This window comes from Aplysia californica, unplaced genomic scaffold, assembly GCF_000002075.1.
Source record: "Aplysia californica isolate F4 #8 unplaced genomic scaffold, AplCal3.0 scaffold00636, whole genome shotgun sequence".
Classification (NCBI taxonomy): domain Eukaryota; kingdom Metazoa; phylum Mollusca; class Gastropoda; order Aplysiida; family Aplysiidae; genus Aplysia; species Aplysia californica.
In genome coordinates, this window is record NW_004797906.1 from 173,970 (window position 1) to 191,091 (window position 17,122).

General features: G+C 40.2%; 1 protein-coding gene across 1 annotated transcript in view; it reads left to right on the plus strand.

Moving 5' to 3' along the window:
- LOC101857057 overlaps positions 1 to 17,122 on the plus strand; it is a gene marked incomplete in the record, with an annotated part of 61,825 nt that overhangs the window by 40,498 nt on the left and 4,205 nt on the right. The window contains 17 exon segments of the mRNA XM_013087770.2: positions 135 to 332; positions 1,689 to 1,802; positions 2,239 to 2,352; positions 2,743 to 2,836; positions 4,154 to 4,228; positions 5,128 to 5,280; positions 5,884 to 6,018; positions 7,011 to 7,157; positions 7,574 to 7,672; positions 8,668 to 8,783; positions 9,380 to 9,572; positions 9,928 to 10,061; positions 10,598 to 10,869; positions 11,382 to 11,521; positions 13,127 to 13,249; positions 13,770 to 13,847; positions 15,945 to 16,092. Coding sequence (XP_012943224.1) covers positions 135 to 332; positions 1,689 to 1,802; positions 2,239 to 2,352; positions 2,743 to 2,836; positions 4,154 to 4,228; positions 5,128 to 5,280; positions 5,884 to 6,018; positions 7,011 to 7,157; positions 7,574 to 7,672; positions 8,668 to 8,783; positions 9,380 to 9,572; positions 9,928 to 10,061; positions 10,598 to 10,869; positions 11,382 to 11,521; positions 13,127 to 13,249; positions 13,770 to 13,847; positions 15,945 to 16,092 — 2,333 coding nt within the window.

Here is a 17,122-nt window from a genome sequence, read left to right on the forward strand (position 1 = left end):
CTCCCTCCACCTTCTCCCTCCCCCTCCACCTTCTCCCTCCACCTCCTCCCTCCACCTCCCTCCCTCTCTCCCCTCCACCTCCCTCTCCCATCCACCTCCCCCTCTACATCCACAACCTTTCCACCTCCCACCAGGGTCTGGCAAAATGCCATCAACGACTTCACGGAACTGCTCAAAGTTGATCCGCTGAACGCGACCGCCCACCTGTTCCGTGGACGAGCGTATGCTAAGATGAACAACTGGGTCCCGGCTGTGGAGGACCTGAGTGCTGCTATACACCTGGACCCCTTCAACTGGCAGTCTTTCTACCAGAGGGCCTGCATTCTCAGAAAGTGAGGGATAAGCATGCCTTTTTATATTATGCTTTCTGTGGTTCATTTTGGACATGCTTCGAAATTTGATGTACTTTTTATTGTAAATGATTATAAATGTTTTGCGCTCTCTGTGACACAGTGTAGGTCATTTAGGAGGTCCAGCTTCTCTAAAGATGAGATCAGCAATGTAATTTTTTAAAGATACAAAATGCGGGTTTCAGATAAAGAAAAACTTGAGATTAACAAAGTAGGTCAGTTGGTGGTTGGTGGGTGCTCTGATGTGGTTTGCTTCTTCTTTCCTATCAAACATCTATCATCCCTATCTCCCCTTCTTCTTTTTTATGTTTGTTACTCTCTTGTAACACCTCTAATCTTCTGGCAATCTTATGACCTTATGCAGTTGCGAGCGCCGTAAACCTCTACTAAAACTAAAACAGGTCAAGTAATATGTAATATTAATTATGGGTGCACTCTTTACTTTTGTTTTAATAGATCTTTTTTTGTCCTGTGTCCTCATCATTTTACATGTGCCATATGTTGGCAACAAGTTGTAAAAAAAATAATGGTGATGACTGAAAGAGGATGTAGACGATGATGCTAGAATGGATAACGAAGGAGATGCAAAGATATTTGGCACAACGCAATGAAATCAGGTGCTTGTCGATTTTTAGGCATGTAGTGTTATTGGTATCATATTAAAGTTTGTTCATTTATCTTGCTTGAGATTTTAAAAAATATCCATTTATCTTGAATAAAAGTCCAGATATCTGCGAATGAAGGAGGTTGGTATCACCTGGTTTCAGAGGTAGAATTAGTGAGAAAATGGCCGCCAAAGATGAGTTCTTTCCTTAGCTTGAGAGTCCGTGAAAATTTATATTTTTTGTGCATTTAATCAACGTTTTTCTGTAAAATCCACACAGAAACATGTTCTTTAATGGGCATGGAAGGTGTTGAGCCAAAAAACGAAAATTTGATAAAAATTCACAAACCCGCGGAAAAATACCAGTTTCTTCACTTTGATTACTTTGACGAATGCCTGATTTCACCATGCTGTCTCGCATATTGTTGATTCTTTGCTGCTACTGTTGCTGCTGCTGATTTTGCTGCTGCTGATGGTACTGTTTTAAATGTCATGCTGCAGAATTTGTAACTGCTACTTCAGCTGTGGCTGATGATGATGAAGATGATGATGATGATGATGAGGTTGATGATGATGATGATGATGAGGTTGATGATGATGATGTCTGATGATGTCTGATGATGTCTGATAAAATGAATCAGGGAAGTTGAGGAGTAATTATTAGAAACTAAGTGAATAACTTTGTATCTGTTTTTATCTCCTATTGAATGTCCTTTTGTATGTGAACTCCCTAGAGCTCACCCAAAAAGAGCTCTACAAGACTACAGCGTGTCCCTTCTGCTGAATGACTCAGAGGAGAATGTCATGTCCTATCTGCACCGCGGGATTTTGTACAATACTCTGGGCAAGTGAGTAGCCAACTTTGTCCAGTGGTACATAATGTTCAAGAAGAGCTTTATCTGTCTGTGGTTTCTGTTGTGGAGAGTCCATTGATTGTGAGCTGTGAGGCAGAATGCAGTTGATGGAGGGAAGGGAAGGGGTAGTGTCACAGTGACTTCTTTTCTTTCCCTCTATAGTTTATATCTGTTCTGTTTGTTTTTGGGTACTAGGTTCTCTTCAAGATTTGCGTTATCGAACAGTGAGGCATGTGCATGGTGTGCAAAGGAGTACAGGTTGAGCACACTCAAGCATTTTCTACTCGAATGTTAAATCAGAAGTCCGACCCTTTAATTAACCTTTCAATATTGGAAGGGGATTAAACCCATACTGTACCATGCCATAGTATCCATCTCTCTGCTATTCTCTCCGCCCCGCCCTCCCCACCCTCCCCCACCCCCATCCTAGGCCAGAAGATGCTATTCCAGACTTTGAGAGTGTGTTGAAACTGAACAAGGAAATTGCTGCAGCTCATGTCAACTTGGGACTTATCTACATGACCAAACATCTCAACTACCACAGGTATGTTTTGCTCTTTCTCATACATTCCCGTTTGTCTGTTAGTCATTCTCATACCTTCACAACTGTCCGTGAGTCCTCCAGTGGGTCATTCGTATACCTTCACTTTTGTCAGTGAGTCTTTCCCATACCTTCCCTTTTGTCAGTGAACCGTTCTCATAGGCTTTCATTATCCTTTAACTCTTCACATCCTTGTTCATTTGTCTTCGTTTCATCAAGTTGTTGCAGAAAACGATTGGTAAGTCTTACTTCTTGTTATTTCTGCACAGTTACAGTATATTTTCTGTCTTTCTGTCTTACTTTTCCCTCCACACTAAGTGAGCATTATTGTGTCCACGTGCTTCTCTTTGCTTATCTAAAACTCCTTTCTCTTGTACGGAATTGTTTTCACAGAGCAATTAAGAAATTCTCGTCGGCGATCAAGGTGGACCCAACATATGTGAGGGCTTATGTCTGTCGAGCTGAAGCATACCACAAGATTCATGAGGTGAGTCCTACCCAATGCCTGACTTTTGTTTCTTTTCTCAACTTAAACTCAATCAAGTGTCGTTTTATACTTCCTTTCTAAATGTTACTTCTCCCATAGATTATTGTTAAGATGAGCCATTCCTCCATTTTATCTTATGGAAAAAAACATCTTCAATCTGGGACGTCATCTGTTGTTTTCTTTTAAACTGCAGGATGCTATATTCTTGTAGTAATTCATCCTGTATACTAAAAGTAGTATAAAAAATTGTTGTAAGAGAACTTCTATTTGTAAAACAGAACAAAAGTACCTGTGGTGACATCTATATTTTAGCTTTTAACTGTGAACACTTATTCTTGGGTAATGAGTTGTCATGCCTACTATCTTTATCGTAATTAAGTCAGCTATTTCTCATATTTCTATCTCTTATCTTTACCTCAAAATTTTCATAATTGCCTGAAAGGAATAGGAAGAGAATAAGACATAATATGTCAGCTGTCAATCGTATAGGGACTTTTTAAAATTACATTTGTCATAACTAGCTGTATTCTACTTTGATAAAAATATTTTCTCTTTGTTCTCAAATGTACAGAATAATTTTGTGCAGTCTGGAATGACTTTGGTGTGGTGTGGTACAGGTTTTTTAGTTTCAGTAGAGTTTTTACAACGCTCACAACTGCAAAAGGTCATTTGAGCACCAAGGGATGGATGTCAACAGAGATGTCCATACAGGGAATCAGGCTTACTCTGCTCACGTACAGGTTTTACACTTTATATGTCAGGAGCTCTAGCATTGGCCGTTGGGCTTACAACTGAATAGTCCTGAGTTTAAATTCCGTTAGAGAAAGGCATTTTACACTAGTTTTCCTCACTCACCCAGGTGGGAATGGGCACCCAACTATAGATCGCAAAATATCTTGTCAGTTTGTTTATGTGTTAGTGCTTAATTAGCTGCTTGCGCTGTATGCTTCCCAGGAAGCTGAGTATTATTTGGTCTTCTTGGGTAATGGCAGTTGTAAAAGGCATAAAGAATGCTGTAGATCATCGATATGCGCTATATATAGATGCAATTATTATATTAATTCAATTGATGCTACTAGACCAAGTGGCTGGAGAATCCAAGCGACTCAAATTCATGACTACATCTGATTTGATTTAGGGTCATTTTCACCTTCATCCAGCACAATATGAACTGGGCAACTGCCGCTCCTGTGAATTTTAATGTCTCAGGCCGTAGATATTATATTGCTATTGTACAGTTTGCCCTGAGCTGTTTTCAGTGAGAATTTGTATTTTATGTGTCACAGCTCTGAAGTCATTTCATTTTAATATTTTCAGGTGAAGAATGCCTTGAAGGACTTTACAAGAGCCATTCATCTACGGCCTGATGTTCATCATTATTATATGTATAGGGTAAGCCCAATATCTGTTTAGTAGATAATATTTGGCCGAATGCATAAATGTCAGACCAGTATTTACTATGAACAGAAAGGGAAATCATTTAACTTAGCGACACTTATGAAAAGGGGGAAGGGTTTTAGCTTGGTTAGACCACATTTTAATACTGTTGGTCTATATAACCTCTCACTGTGGTTTCTCATCTTACTTGTGTGGCGTGCGAGGTATAGGCTTTTACAAAGAAGAAAAGAACCCGCACCACCCCAATCCTACAGTGGCTGCCAGTAAAAGCAATATCTTGTACTAAGTTTGTGTCTTCTGTTAAAAATATTTTAAAATATTGCACCAGTCTATCTCTCCAACACTACAAAATTATGTACTAGAAAGAAGTCTTAGATAGTTCAGTGATAAAACAAGTTTTGTCTACCTATTAATGAACTACAAATTTTATGGGGAGTGTTTTTTCTTTCCTTTTTGTATTTTGGTCTTTTGATGTGAACGATTTACTGAGATATGTTATAGACTTGAGTTCCCTGGCAATTTTAAAAAAGCAGATAAAATAGTAGCGTTTTGCTGAGACATTAAAAAAGTTTTCTTATGGTCTTGATCAATGTATTGTTAGTAAAACTAGAGAAAGGACATGGGAAAAGAAGAGAAAGAGAGAGAAGGAGAGAAGAGAAAGAGAGAGGGGAAAAGTACATCCAGGGAAGATAGGGAGAGAAAAAAGAGAGAGAGAGAGAGAGAGAGAGAGAGAGAGAGAGAGAGAGAGAGAGAGAGAGAGAGAGAGAGAGAGAGAATTGAGCATCTCATCAAAATGAAATTAGGCAATATAAATGCAATTTGTTATCAGTCATTGTCGTCATCATCATCATCATCATCATTATTATTATTATTATTATTATTATTATGTCTAGGGTCAACTTGTCTTGGAACTGGGTCACTTGGACCTGGCTGGTTTCTGCGTGCGACATGCGTCAGAGCTGGGCATGGACAACCCGACCAACACATTCGGAGGTTCTCCCACGCAGCAGGCCGTGGTGCAGTCATTCTTGAAGAATTATGAAAAGGTGAGCGACAGAGAGATAACTTTGGCTGATGCCAGTGGTTTGTGGAACAAAACTTTTTTTCTTTTACTTGCTTTCAACTTTGTGTGTGTGTGTGTGTGTGTGTGTGTGTGTGTGTGTGTGTGTGTGTGTGTGTGTGTGTGTGTGTGTGTGTGTGTGTGTGTTTAAATTTTACAACTTTTTGGGGGGCGGTATGTGTAGAATTGCTTTTTTTTCAACTCATGGACATTGGTACACACCTCTGTGTTAGCTTGAACACATGCTTGCATTTATGTACCTGCTTACTCTTAAATTTGCACACATACTCTCAAAAGCTTACTGACATATATAAACAAACATGTGCGCTCATATACACTTATATACACTTACAAAACCCCCCTCTCCCCTTTGCACACTCTAACACACCCAGACATATACAAGTCTATACCTCTGACCATAAATTCTCTCTTCCTCTCACATCCTCCCTTCTCCCCTTACCACCTCCCCTCCCCATCCTCCCTCTACCTCCTCCTACTCCCTCCCTTCCCCTATCCGCTCCCTCCACCTCCTCCTTCCTCCCCACTTCTCCCCATCCTCCCCCCTCGTCCCCTCCTCCCCCTCCCCCAGGCTGTTGATGCCCTTCAACAAGCTTCTCGCCTCAAGCCTATTGCCCCGTACTTCATGTTGCTGGGGAAGACTCACATGAAGGCTAAACAGTTCAAGGAGGCCGTGTCCAGCTTCAAGCAGGCCCTGGAGAAAATGGTAAGCATAACATGATGGAGGGTTGTTGTTGTTGTTTTCAAATCCCTTTAGCTGCGAGCATTTCGCTCTTGGCAGCGCAATGCCTCCCTCAAGTAACTACATGTCCTTGTCATCTGGTCAACACCAGAGTAGAGCAGGCTTCGTAAGTCTGTAGGTGTGTGTAGAGCCTGCGTCGAAGAACTGCCAGGTTTGGGCTGTGAAGGAGAAGATGTTCAACGGTCTCCTCGTGGTAGTCACAGTGTCTATGATTGAGGGAAGAGGAGGATGAATGAGTTGGAGTGAAAGAGAGGGAAGTGTTACTGTCTCAAGGAAGATTTGACCCCCCAAAAATGGAAGTATTTTATCGCCACCATTGACACAATTCAGATAATTTAGGAGACATACTTCTGACCGTGCCTGTAAGGACCTGGGCTGAAAGGGATTCAGCATCCCAACAGAAAGGCCAAGATACTCTATAAAATGTTTTGCTCCACTTGAGAATTGAACTTGGGTTTCCTACATGTGACAGTGAAGTGCCTAACTGTCACACCACAGACATCAATTCCTTATTCATCACTTTGTAAAGCAGGGTCAAACATAGTTGCTCATTTTTCTTTTGACGACGACAGAGTATATGTTGGAGCTAAAGAAAAGGAAAATTTTGTTGGAGTAATAGAAGATAGAAATTGTATTGGAAAAAAGAAGGGAGAAACCATCTTGGAATAAAACAAAAAAATGTTGTTATCAGAAGTGAAAATATAATTAGAGTGAACAAAATAGAAAAATAAGTTCATCTAATAGAAAAGGAAAAAGGAAAAAAAAGGAAAAATAGGATAGAGTGAAAGTTGAGGAAATGTGTGACTGACTAGTTTGAGTGAAAGAAGAGGTGATACATTAGTTAACATCACAGCCATTTAATCATTGTAAGTAGGTCTCAAAACTTTTATTATAATGCTTTCCTCTTGAATTTCCGTTTCTTTCGTTGGCTGATGTTTGTTCCCCTCTGCGCACAGCGTCCATGGAAAAAGCGCGACCCATGGCCAGCGGAGGCAGCTGATGCCCACTATCTGTCAGGGCTATGTCATATGGAACTGCGTAACTACAGCGAGGCTTTGATGCAGTTCAACTTTGCCATCAAGTTCAACCCGAGCTATTCTGATGTGAGTTTTTTTTAATGTGTGTGTGTGTTAGTGTTTGTCTGACTTAAGAATTTTGTTTGTCCTCTTGTTATTTCGCTCAACTCCTTGTGCTATTTGTCCATTGATCCTGCCTCACTAGCTGTCTCCACAGACTTTGTCTGATTTCAAAATGTTTGTCGGTTTGAGTTTGGTTCGCTAAATGTCCTTATTGGTTGCTTGCAGGTACTCAGGTGTGGTTTGCTCCTTCTTTCCTATCAAACATCTATCATTATTATCTCTGCTCTGTCTTTTCTCTTATGCTGATAGGGGTTACATGATGTCTTTGATACCACCCAGATTTCTTTATTTTTTTGGGGGGGGGTACTTCTCAGTTGATGGTAGACATGTACATCTATATTGAAAAGACTAATATTTCCTTATCATTGTCTCTCTTCCAGGCATACTATCAGCGCGGACTGGCAGCCGTCAAGATGCGACAAATGAAAGGAATACAGGACTTCAACAGGGCCTTGGCTTTGAACCCAAAGATATTCCAGGTAGTTGATTAAAAGTTGTCCTAGTGTTGACCTGCACAAGGCAGGATGGCTTGGGGAATGGGAGATCTGGTTTGCTCAGCAAGAGTAATAAAGGAAATGGAAGATATAAAAGTAGTGTGGGCTTATTGAACTAGTCTTGCTTGTGAAAATGAGGTTAGGTTGTGAAGGCAGGTCAACCTGTGCGCAACTCTGATTTGCTTCTCAAAGCACGATTTTTTTACCACATAACTGTCAAGAGCGGTTTTACCAAAAGCAAGAGATTATCTTCAGATAAGGTACACAGCCTACTAGACTCAAACATTGTGTGTACAGAAGTTTTAAACTAATACAATCACCAAATTGTCAGTGTGGAGAAGTAGACCAAACTATGGAACACATCCTCCAGCAGTGCAGGACACATAAGGCCCTAAGACATAAAACATGACCAACCCCATTAACACTAGAGGAGAAGCTGTATAGGCCGACAGAGGAACTCACCAGTATGTAACAGTATGCACGAATCTTCAAGTCTAATGCGATGGAGAAGAAAAAGATTTTTATTATAATCCTCACCATTAGATGCCATGACTAGAGTGATGTTGTGATTTAACGTATTGTTTTGTGTTTTTTAAATAGTGGAGTTTGTATTAGGAGATGGCGAATGTGGACGAGACTGATTATTCTCCCCTTGTTTTGATTCTTCGGTGGTCTTTTCAGATGCCTGGTCTTGCTGATAGTTTCTTCTGGTCAATTAAAAAAATGACTTACCTTTTCCTTTGTCAGAAACATATGTTACGTCTCCACCATATGTTTTTTTTCCATCTTTTTAAAATTTTATAATCAACTACTTATAACAGCAATAGCATAGAATCTGTATACAACCCTTTAGAGCTAGGGACATAAATAATTTTTTTTGTATTGTCCTGTAAAAATGGATTGTGTGGCATATGGGCTTCCTGAAATGGGTCATTGAGATGTCCTGTGTTCTCAGATCAGGCTGATGTTTTTTCTTCCAGGCATACCTGAGTCGAGCCTGCTACTACGGCATGAAGGGCAAGTATGCTAAGGCCATCCTCAACTGTAACGAGGCCATCAAACTACAGCCCAAAAGTGTGCGAGCTTTCTTGTACAGGTCAGTCAACAATTTATGGTTTCTAGTTTTGCTTAATTTTTTTTCTTCTTTTTTTGAACTTGGAAATATCAAATGAGATGTCTTGAACAATATATGCAATGCTTTGAAAAGCTAGAGATTCCGTCGCAATGATAGCTGAGCTTACATAATAAGGAATTTTGATTAAATGAGCGATTTCTTTTCACTTCATTGTTTGAGAAAGTATTTTTTGTCGCCAGCCGTCAGCCAACTGCTGCTGTTAAGAAAAATGGACTATTTGTACTGCCTATTTGTCTACAAGGTTGGGATCATCGCAGACCGTTCATGACCCTTGCTGCTCCCCCTTCTGCTCTGGATCTATCTTCAAGTCTGTCTACTTATAGTTTCATTTAGATGCTGGTTGGAGATTCATCAGACAGGACAACATAAGATACTGAATATTCCTGCTCCCCTTCAGCTCTTCTTCTTCCTCACTCTCTCGAGTAAAAAATGCTGGTTTCTTTGATTTCACTAGACGAGTGCCTGATTTCACCATGCTGCCTCACATTTGTAGACTGTGGTTCCTCCCAGGATGGATATAACTGTCTGTACATTGTGATTCCTCTTCTTGTCCTCAGAGGGTCCTTGAAGTACCACATCAAGGCTTATGAGCTGGCCATCTTGGACTTGTCCCGGGCCGCTGCTATTGACACCCAGTGCCCGCTGCCGTACTTCAACCGTGCTGTTTGCTACCATGAGAGTGGCCAGCACAACAAGGCACTGACAGACTATGGCATCGTTTTGTTACTAGGGAACATGCTGGGACTTAAGGTAGACGACTCTAGCTAAAGTAACGCCAGTAAAAGTGCTGTGGAGATCTTTTAGATTGTTGGGTATTGATTATGTTTCCGTTTCCTTTTATAACTTTGAGCTGTAATGTGTTTACATCAGTGTCTTTTGTGCTCTGTTCCTTGCAACTTTGACTGACACAAAGGAGCAACACAAGGGATGTGTCTCTTAAAATAAAGCCAAACATATCAATGTGGTTTCAACATCTTTTTGCAGTTGTTGTTTTTTCTTAGATTATGAAGTTCTTAGGGTTATATGCACAGCACTGGATTCCTGAAAAGTTGCAACATAACAGAGACAGCAAAATCTGACCTGCCATGGTTTGATTCTTCTCCAGGTCCTCATCAACAGGGGTCTGCTGTATTTTGAGAAACAGGACTACATGAATGCATTGTTCGACTTCCAGGCTGCGGTCAAACTCAGCCCATCGGATCACAGAATTCACCACACCCTTGGACTCTGTTATCATAAGTTAGTATGTTAGATGAGGTGAAAGACGTAAAGCAGTAATAGTACTCAATAGTACTATATTTTAGCCTAACATCAACGTTGTGATATGCTTAAAAGTTGCAGTATCTTTGTACAAATGACAGCAATTTAAACAAACTTAACAAGTCTTTCCAGCTTCTTTAGCGGCTTGATGAATTGTTGCGTGGTTATATGAGAGTTACCCATTTTGCACCCTCTGCGTTACTTACTTACTCACTCTCACATGCAGGTGTATGTGATGTCACGGTTAAGTTCTTCACCATTGTGTGCTGAAGATGTGAGTTTGATTCCCAGGTGTAGAAGTTATTGTACTGAGTTTCTCCGTCTTGTGTGCTGGGATGCTGTATACCACACTCATCACAGCTTGGCTCTGACAGACAAGATGAAAGCAATCTAACTCATGCATAATCTAATTTGTATCAATGGCGGTGGAAAACTTTTACTCTCTATCAATTATCTATCTCTTAATACTTTCAATCAATATATACATCCTGTCTTCTCTCTCACTTCCCGGTCAGACTGAACCGTCTCAAAGATGCCGTGGCAACCTTCACCCAGTGCCTGCAGCTCAAACCGTTCTTCCTGGACGGCCTCATTGCCCGTGGCAATGTCTTCATGGATTACGGCCACCAGCGGGGCTTGGAGTTTGCTCGTCGCGACTACCAGAGGGCGCTGCGCCTTGACCCTCTCTGTCTGCCGGCCCGCATCAACCTGGCGTACACGGCTCAGGTCTCCGGGAAACTCATGCAGGCCTGGAGGCATTTCACTGCTGCCATAGAGGTCAAACCAAGTAAGTTGACCTGTCTAGATAAGGTAAGATAGAATAAGATAAGATAAGAAAAAAGTCTGATCGGATAATTTCATGTTGGCTTGGAGTAATTTTACCACCACCCTTAAGGTAAATTTAAGTAAATTTACTGACCCAGATAAGATGAGATAAGATCAGATAAGATGGAGATATATTAAGGTAAAGATAATGATATTTCGATAAGATACATTCAGTGCATGTTTCTTGTGTCATTTTTTAGGCTTCACGTACACTTGTGCTAGACAATCTTGGAGATATCGCTTACAAGTGAGTGATTTAGTAAACTTGTTAGTTGGGGATGGGATCACCTGTGTAGTGACAGAAATTACTGAATGCACGGCTAGGAAATACATGCAGATGGACGTTATGAAAATTTTAGCTCGCTACATTAAGGCTGACAAACATTGATCTACAGCTATACTCTGAAATTTCTCAAGTGATCCAGCTTTTTACTGCTTCTGTAGTTTATTCATAAAATCCTCCTTTCCCCACAGGCTACAAACCAGCACTGGAGGGACGAGCCATCGTGAACCTCCAGATGAGCAGCACGTTTGCCGCACTACAAGACATCAGCCAGTCCATCAACTACGGGGCTACGGCTGAGCTACTCACCAACAGAGGGGTCATTAATCAGGTGAGACAAGTGACTGTTGATAGAAAAGTGTTTTAGTGTTTGACTCTTTCATCACTAGTCAGACAGACCGTTTTCCTCACTGTGGCCAAGCTGTTTTGGTGGCGATTTTTTCACTTCTGATTGACAATGAAAAGGACAAACTTTCTTTGTCTCGTAGGGAGAAATTTGTCTTGGTCGTTTAAAGTGGCAGTGGTGTCATAAAGGTCATGTGCACTCACAGAAACACACAAGAAGAAATAGTCAGACAAACTATATTTTTCTAATTTTTGTTAGAGAAACTCCAGAATGGTGTTTTTTAAAATCAAAATGCATTAAATCGAATTTCCTATCAGTCTGTTTGATTACGAAAATAAAACAAACTGAGAACTGAGCAAGCTGCGTTTTGCACTCAAGATAGAGAATGAGTTAATCAGGTGAACTAAGTGACTTGTGTTGTAATATACCACTAAAGTAGATAGATAATAGATAAATTAGTAAATAAATAAATAGATATCTAAGTAATAAGGTGTACATCATATCTTTGGATATGTATCTGTTTAATCAAGTAAACAAAATACTGATGGTGTTTGTTTGGAAATTGTTGCAATGTTTGATCAGATGAGCCAAGTAACAGTTTTAGTGAAAGGTTTATAATGTTTAATTAGGTGAATGTAATACTAATGGCACTTGCTAGGCAAGTGTTGCTATCTTCACTTAGGTGAATGTAATACTAGTGGTATTTCTTATGGGTACTGAAGTGATCATTCACTGCTCTACATCTCCCTTTGACGGGAGGTTCTCTAGAAGTAGCAACCTATCCTTTAGCCCACCAGTTTATCTAATCTACCCTGTCAGCTCAGAGAGAAAATACAGCGTTGCTGCCTGTTATAGTCCGGACAACACCAAATGGACAACTTGTCGACCTCATTACGCAGAAACTAAGTCTGAGGTGCATGCAAAAAATCAGAGACATTCGCCCCTTAGATCCGGTGTAATGAGGTCGACAAGTTGTCCATTTGGTGTTGTCCGGACTATAGATGACATCTATCATTCACATATTCTTCTTTTACCAATTGCCTTGTACCCTTTTATTGCGAGGTGGACAAAGAAAAATAAGGTTAAGAACTTTCCTAAGGCCTAAATGTCCTTCAAAACCTGGAATTTGAACAATTCCCTATCAGTCATAAGTCTGACACTTTGGGGGAAGGACAACGCTGGTAGGTCCTGTTTGTTATTTCCTCTGTTATTTTCGTCTGTCTCTCTTACTGTTTCCCTGCACAATAGGGTTGCTGTTGTGTTAATGTACCTTTTCTTTTTTCAAACAAAAAACTAATTTGCATATGTATGTGGATAAATAAACATGGTACAGTTAAACCTGTCCAAGATGACCACCATTGACGAGGAGAATCTAGAAAAGTGGTCATCTTAAACAGCTGGTCCTCTCGAGAGTGTTATTATATTTTTTAAAACCCAAAGAAGTGAAAGGGAGAAGTGGGAATTGGTCATTTATACAGGCAGTTGTCTTGGACAGGTGGTCATTAAAACAGGTCCGACAGTATTTATTTATGTATGTATTTATGTATTTATTTATTATTCTTTCATTTGTTTATGTACCTACTGTTTCAGTTTATGGGCGAGCGTGTGATGGCAATGCAGGACTATCAGAGAGCCATCAAGCTGGATCCCAAATATAGTCTGGCATACTTCAATGCAGGAAACATCTATTTCCACACTAGGCATTTCAAGCAGGTAACTGTTTGTTTTGTGTGCGAGTGGGGGAGGCGGGGGGTGGTGGCTGTGGTGATGTGTGTGGGTGTGCTTGTATTTGTGTTTGTGTGGGCAGGTGCTTATGTGTGTGTCTTAATTAAGATGTGTGTATAGGGTAATTTTTGGTAACTTTTTAGGTAAATGGAAATTAAACATATGAAAGGTTGTTGTGGTGTTTTGACTTTGATTTTGAATTTGTAAAATTTTGTGCCTTTTCACCATCTTTATAGCAGTCTTTTTCTCTTATCTGGTAGGATTGCAGAGATTTTTTAATATGAGTTTTTACTTATTGAACCTGCTATTTGTCTTGTTTGCCACTGTTGTTTCTGTCTTTCTTTCTTTTTCCCTGCACTTTATGACCATTGTTAATATGCTGCTCTTGACTCAAACAAACAAACAAACAAGCAAGCAAACAAACAAACAAACAAACTAATATTCTCTAATATATGTTGAATCGATTAATGTTATAACTCACAAACGAGTGTGATTACCTCCCCGACAGGCATTGAGCTACTACAGTAAGGCCAAGGAACTGAATCCCCAGGATGAGTCTGCCTGTCTCAACAGTGCTATCACCAAGGTAGTGTTCCAGAATGTTTTTTAGGATGTGTTGGGGTAAAAATAAGTTGTGAAGTCCTCAGGCACTTGAGCCTTCATTCAAGCTTAAATGTTGGCTAATTGCAATGTCTGATGATGACCAATGCATCTGCAGAGGAGAATATCTGTGGGTGGTTGGCGGGCGCTCTAGTGTGGTTTACTTCTACTTTCCTATCAAACGTCTATCATCTTAATCTCCCCTCCTTCTTTGTTGTGTTTGTTACTCTCTTGTAACACCTCTAATCTTTGGTACTTATAGGACCTTATTGTGTTGCAAGTGCCGTTAAACACTTACTAAAAGTAAAAGGAGAATATCTATAATAAGCAAAATAGATGAAATAAGAATTGAGATGACTTTTATCTTCTGTGATGGCTAATGTGACCCATTCTGGTGATAAAATGTTGCCACATTTTGACCATTTTAAAGCTTTCTTTCCATATGTGGATATGTGCAGCTTATGGGCTGTCCTCTTGGCATTTTTGTTTTCTGAAGCCACCTATGGTTTGCTGCCCTTTGTGATTGCTGCCGTCCAATCAGGCCTGTCAGGGCTCTTTGAGTGTCATTGCCGTTTAACTCATTCGCTACGCCGAGCCGTGGGGGGCGGCGCGGCTCAAGTGCCGTCAGTACGCTAAGCCGCCCCCGGCGGCTCGAGAACCGACGTTCAATTTTAGTTTGGTTTCTATTCCAATCCACATATCCATGTTAAAATAAAGGTCATAATATAATGTTGACTTCCGGGTCAAGCGTTTCCACTGAAAATCGGAAGTTTTGATTCAGTTTTGAAACATGGTTTCGTAGTTTATTCGACTTTGTTTTATCTCGAAGCCCAAATTATAGCCCAGACACCAGTCTTAGTACTTTTACTCAACAAAATGTATCATTATTTTGCTCACTAAAGAAGTGTAGGACTCTTCTTTATAATATTGATACTATTGGACGCAAATTGCCGGTGCACTGTGATTGAGAAATCAATATTTTTGAGTGCTAGATCTAGGCCTAGATCTAAATAGTCAAAATATTTTTTTCTCCCCAAAATCACTACTTTTGGGTGAAATTAATCAAAAAGTACCACTCAAGACATGTATAGGTTTATTCCAAATGCAATTCTGAATAATAATTCCATATAAGTTACGCGTATTTTTTTCTGTTTGTGATCCTTTTTTCAAAATTATTTTAAAAAATTTTTTTTTTCAATATCGGATGTTATGATCCTAATGTACAAATATTATGGAATGTATGTAAATAACTGCACATTTTTCAATATTTTCCTGTTCTATATACAGTTATGGTTATTTTGAGGTATCATTTGACTAGGTGCAAACATATTTTTTTAGTTTCACCTGAGATTATAAATTTTTTATTTTCCAATTTTATCCGCATCCAATCACAATTGCGTTGCATAATCGCCTCTTACAGGAACCAAAGTTGAAAAATACGCAAATAAAAAATGCAGATGTATTCTACAAACCATACTGAAAATGTTGGCATATAATATGTTGATATTTATTTGAATTTATGGCCCCAAAGACCTGTGAACTGCGCACTAGTCATTATCTCATTTCGCCCTCCCGAAAAGAATTCGTCCACAAGCCGAAAATGATACGTAGCGAATGAGTTAAAATGTATGCATTGATAATACTGCAATTCTCTCTCCCTGCAAGTGGAGTTAAGGGTGCCACTTGTACATCCTACTTGATATCTCTCCGTCTATTGTTTCTATCTGTTCATCTTGCTTTTTTGCTGTACACTAAATGATCATTATTGTGTTGACGTGTTTCTCTTTATTCAAACTATTTAAAAAATTGAACTCCCCTTGTGCAAGTGGTTGATGGTTGCTCCTATATCTTTTTATTTCTTCTATTGTTTCTGTTTGTCAATTTTTCATTATGTCTGCACTAAATAGCTGTTATTATTTTGATGTGTTTAATTTTCCTCCAACAAACAAACGACCAATGCTTTCCTTTTCACCCAAACAAAGAAACAAACAAACAAACAAAAAAACAAACAAACAATCAATGTGCTTCTCCATGCTAACAACGCACACCCCTCCCCCTGCCCCCTGTCCACAATCTGTGTCAGGTCTTACTCCATGACACACAAGGGGCCCTGGAGGACTTCAAGACAGCGGCCAAGCTGAGCCCCTACTCGGCCCACATCTTCTTCAACAGAGCCAACCTGTACGCCTCTCTGCAGCAGTACGACCGTGCCGAGAAGGAGTACACCAAAGGTGAGCCTATTACCATAGCGATTTGATTTTTCGTTTGTTGTTGATTTATTGCAAATGTTTTACTCCCCCATCAACACAATCTAGTCTATTTAGGGAGCGGGTGCTCCAACCCTGCTTGTTAGGGTTAACTCGGGTTGAGTGGGATACAACATCCCAGCATACAGATAGACTGATAGACTCACTAAAATCATCTAACTGGCTTGCCCCTATTAACCAACCTGCTTTAGAAGCCGACAATACAAGAAACCCAGCTACAGAGTGAGGAAAAGACTACGGAAAATTTGGATTGAGGGAGTGAAGGACCTGGATCTATATCAACAACAGGGAGTAAAGGGCACCTTAAAAGCTTGCAATTTTGGGGTCGAGGAGACTTCCCAGTTCGCCAAGACCTGAAGACTACCTCCCTGTGACACCCCAGCACCTCACGTATGTACGGCAGACAAAGAACGAAGAAGAGAAGATCACCAAAATAGCTTCTCCGCATTAGAATCAAATTAAATTCTTCTGCGTGTCGCAGCAAAGAGCCTGACCATGGTAGCTAGTTGTTATAAATTATAATTATGCCCAGCAAAGTCGTAAAGTCGTAAATTCGGCGCCCTGGTCGTAAAGGTCGTAAATAGTAGTAAATTTGCCTTGAAGGTAGTAAGAATTTGGGAAACGATCGTAAATTAGCCTGCATACTGAGTGATGAAGCCAGAAAGACTTTTCAGTGAACCCTAGCCGCGGTAAACGACTCCGTTTTTGCAGGTCGCGATTGTGATATAATTATTCGTTCACCTTTTCCCCGTCCGAGAGTACGTTTCACGCGAAAAGCCGGCTATGGCAGCAGGTGGAAGTGTATGTGACACCGAGGCTCGATCGGGAAAATCAAGAACTACTTTCGCTTTTGTTACCACCCTGAAATTTGGCGAAGATAAACTGATAACGCAACATTTGTAATATTATGCAGGTTGTACAGTATAAACGCTGTGTCGCCGTGCAAACAAAATTTAATAATTACTCTGACTCTTCACCATGCTGTTATTTGTGG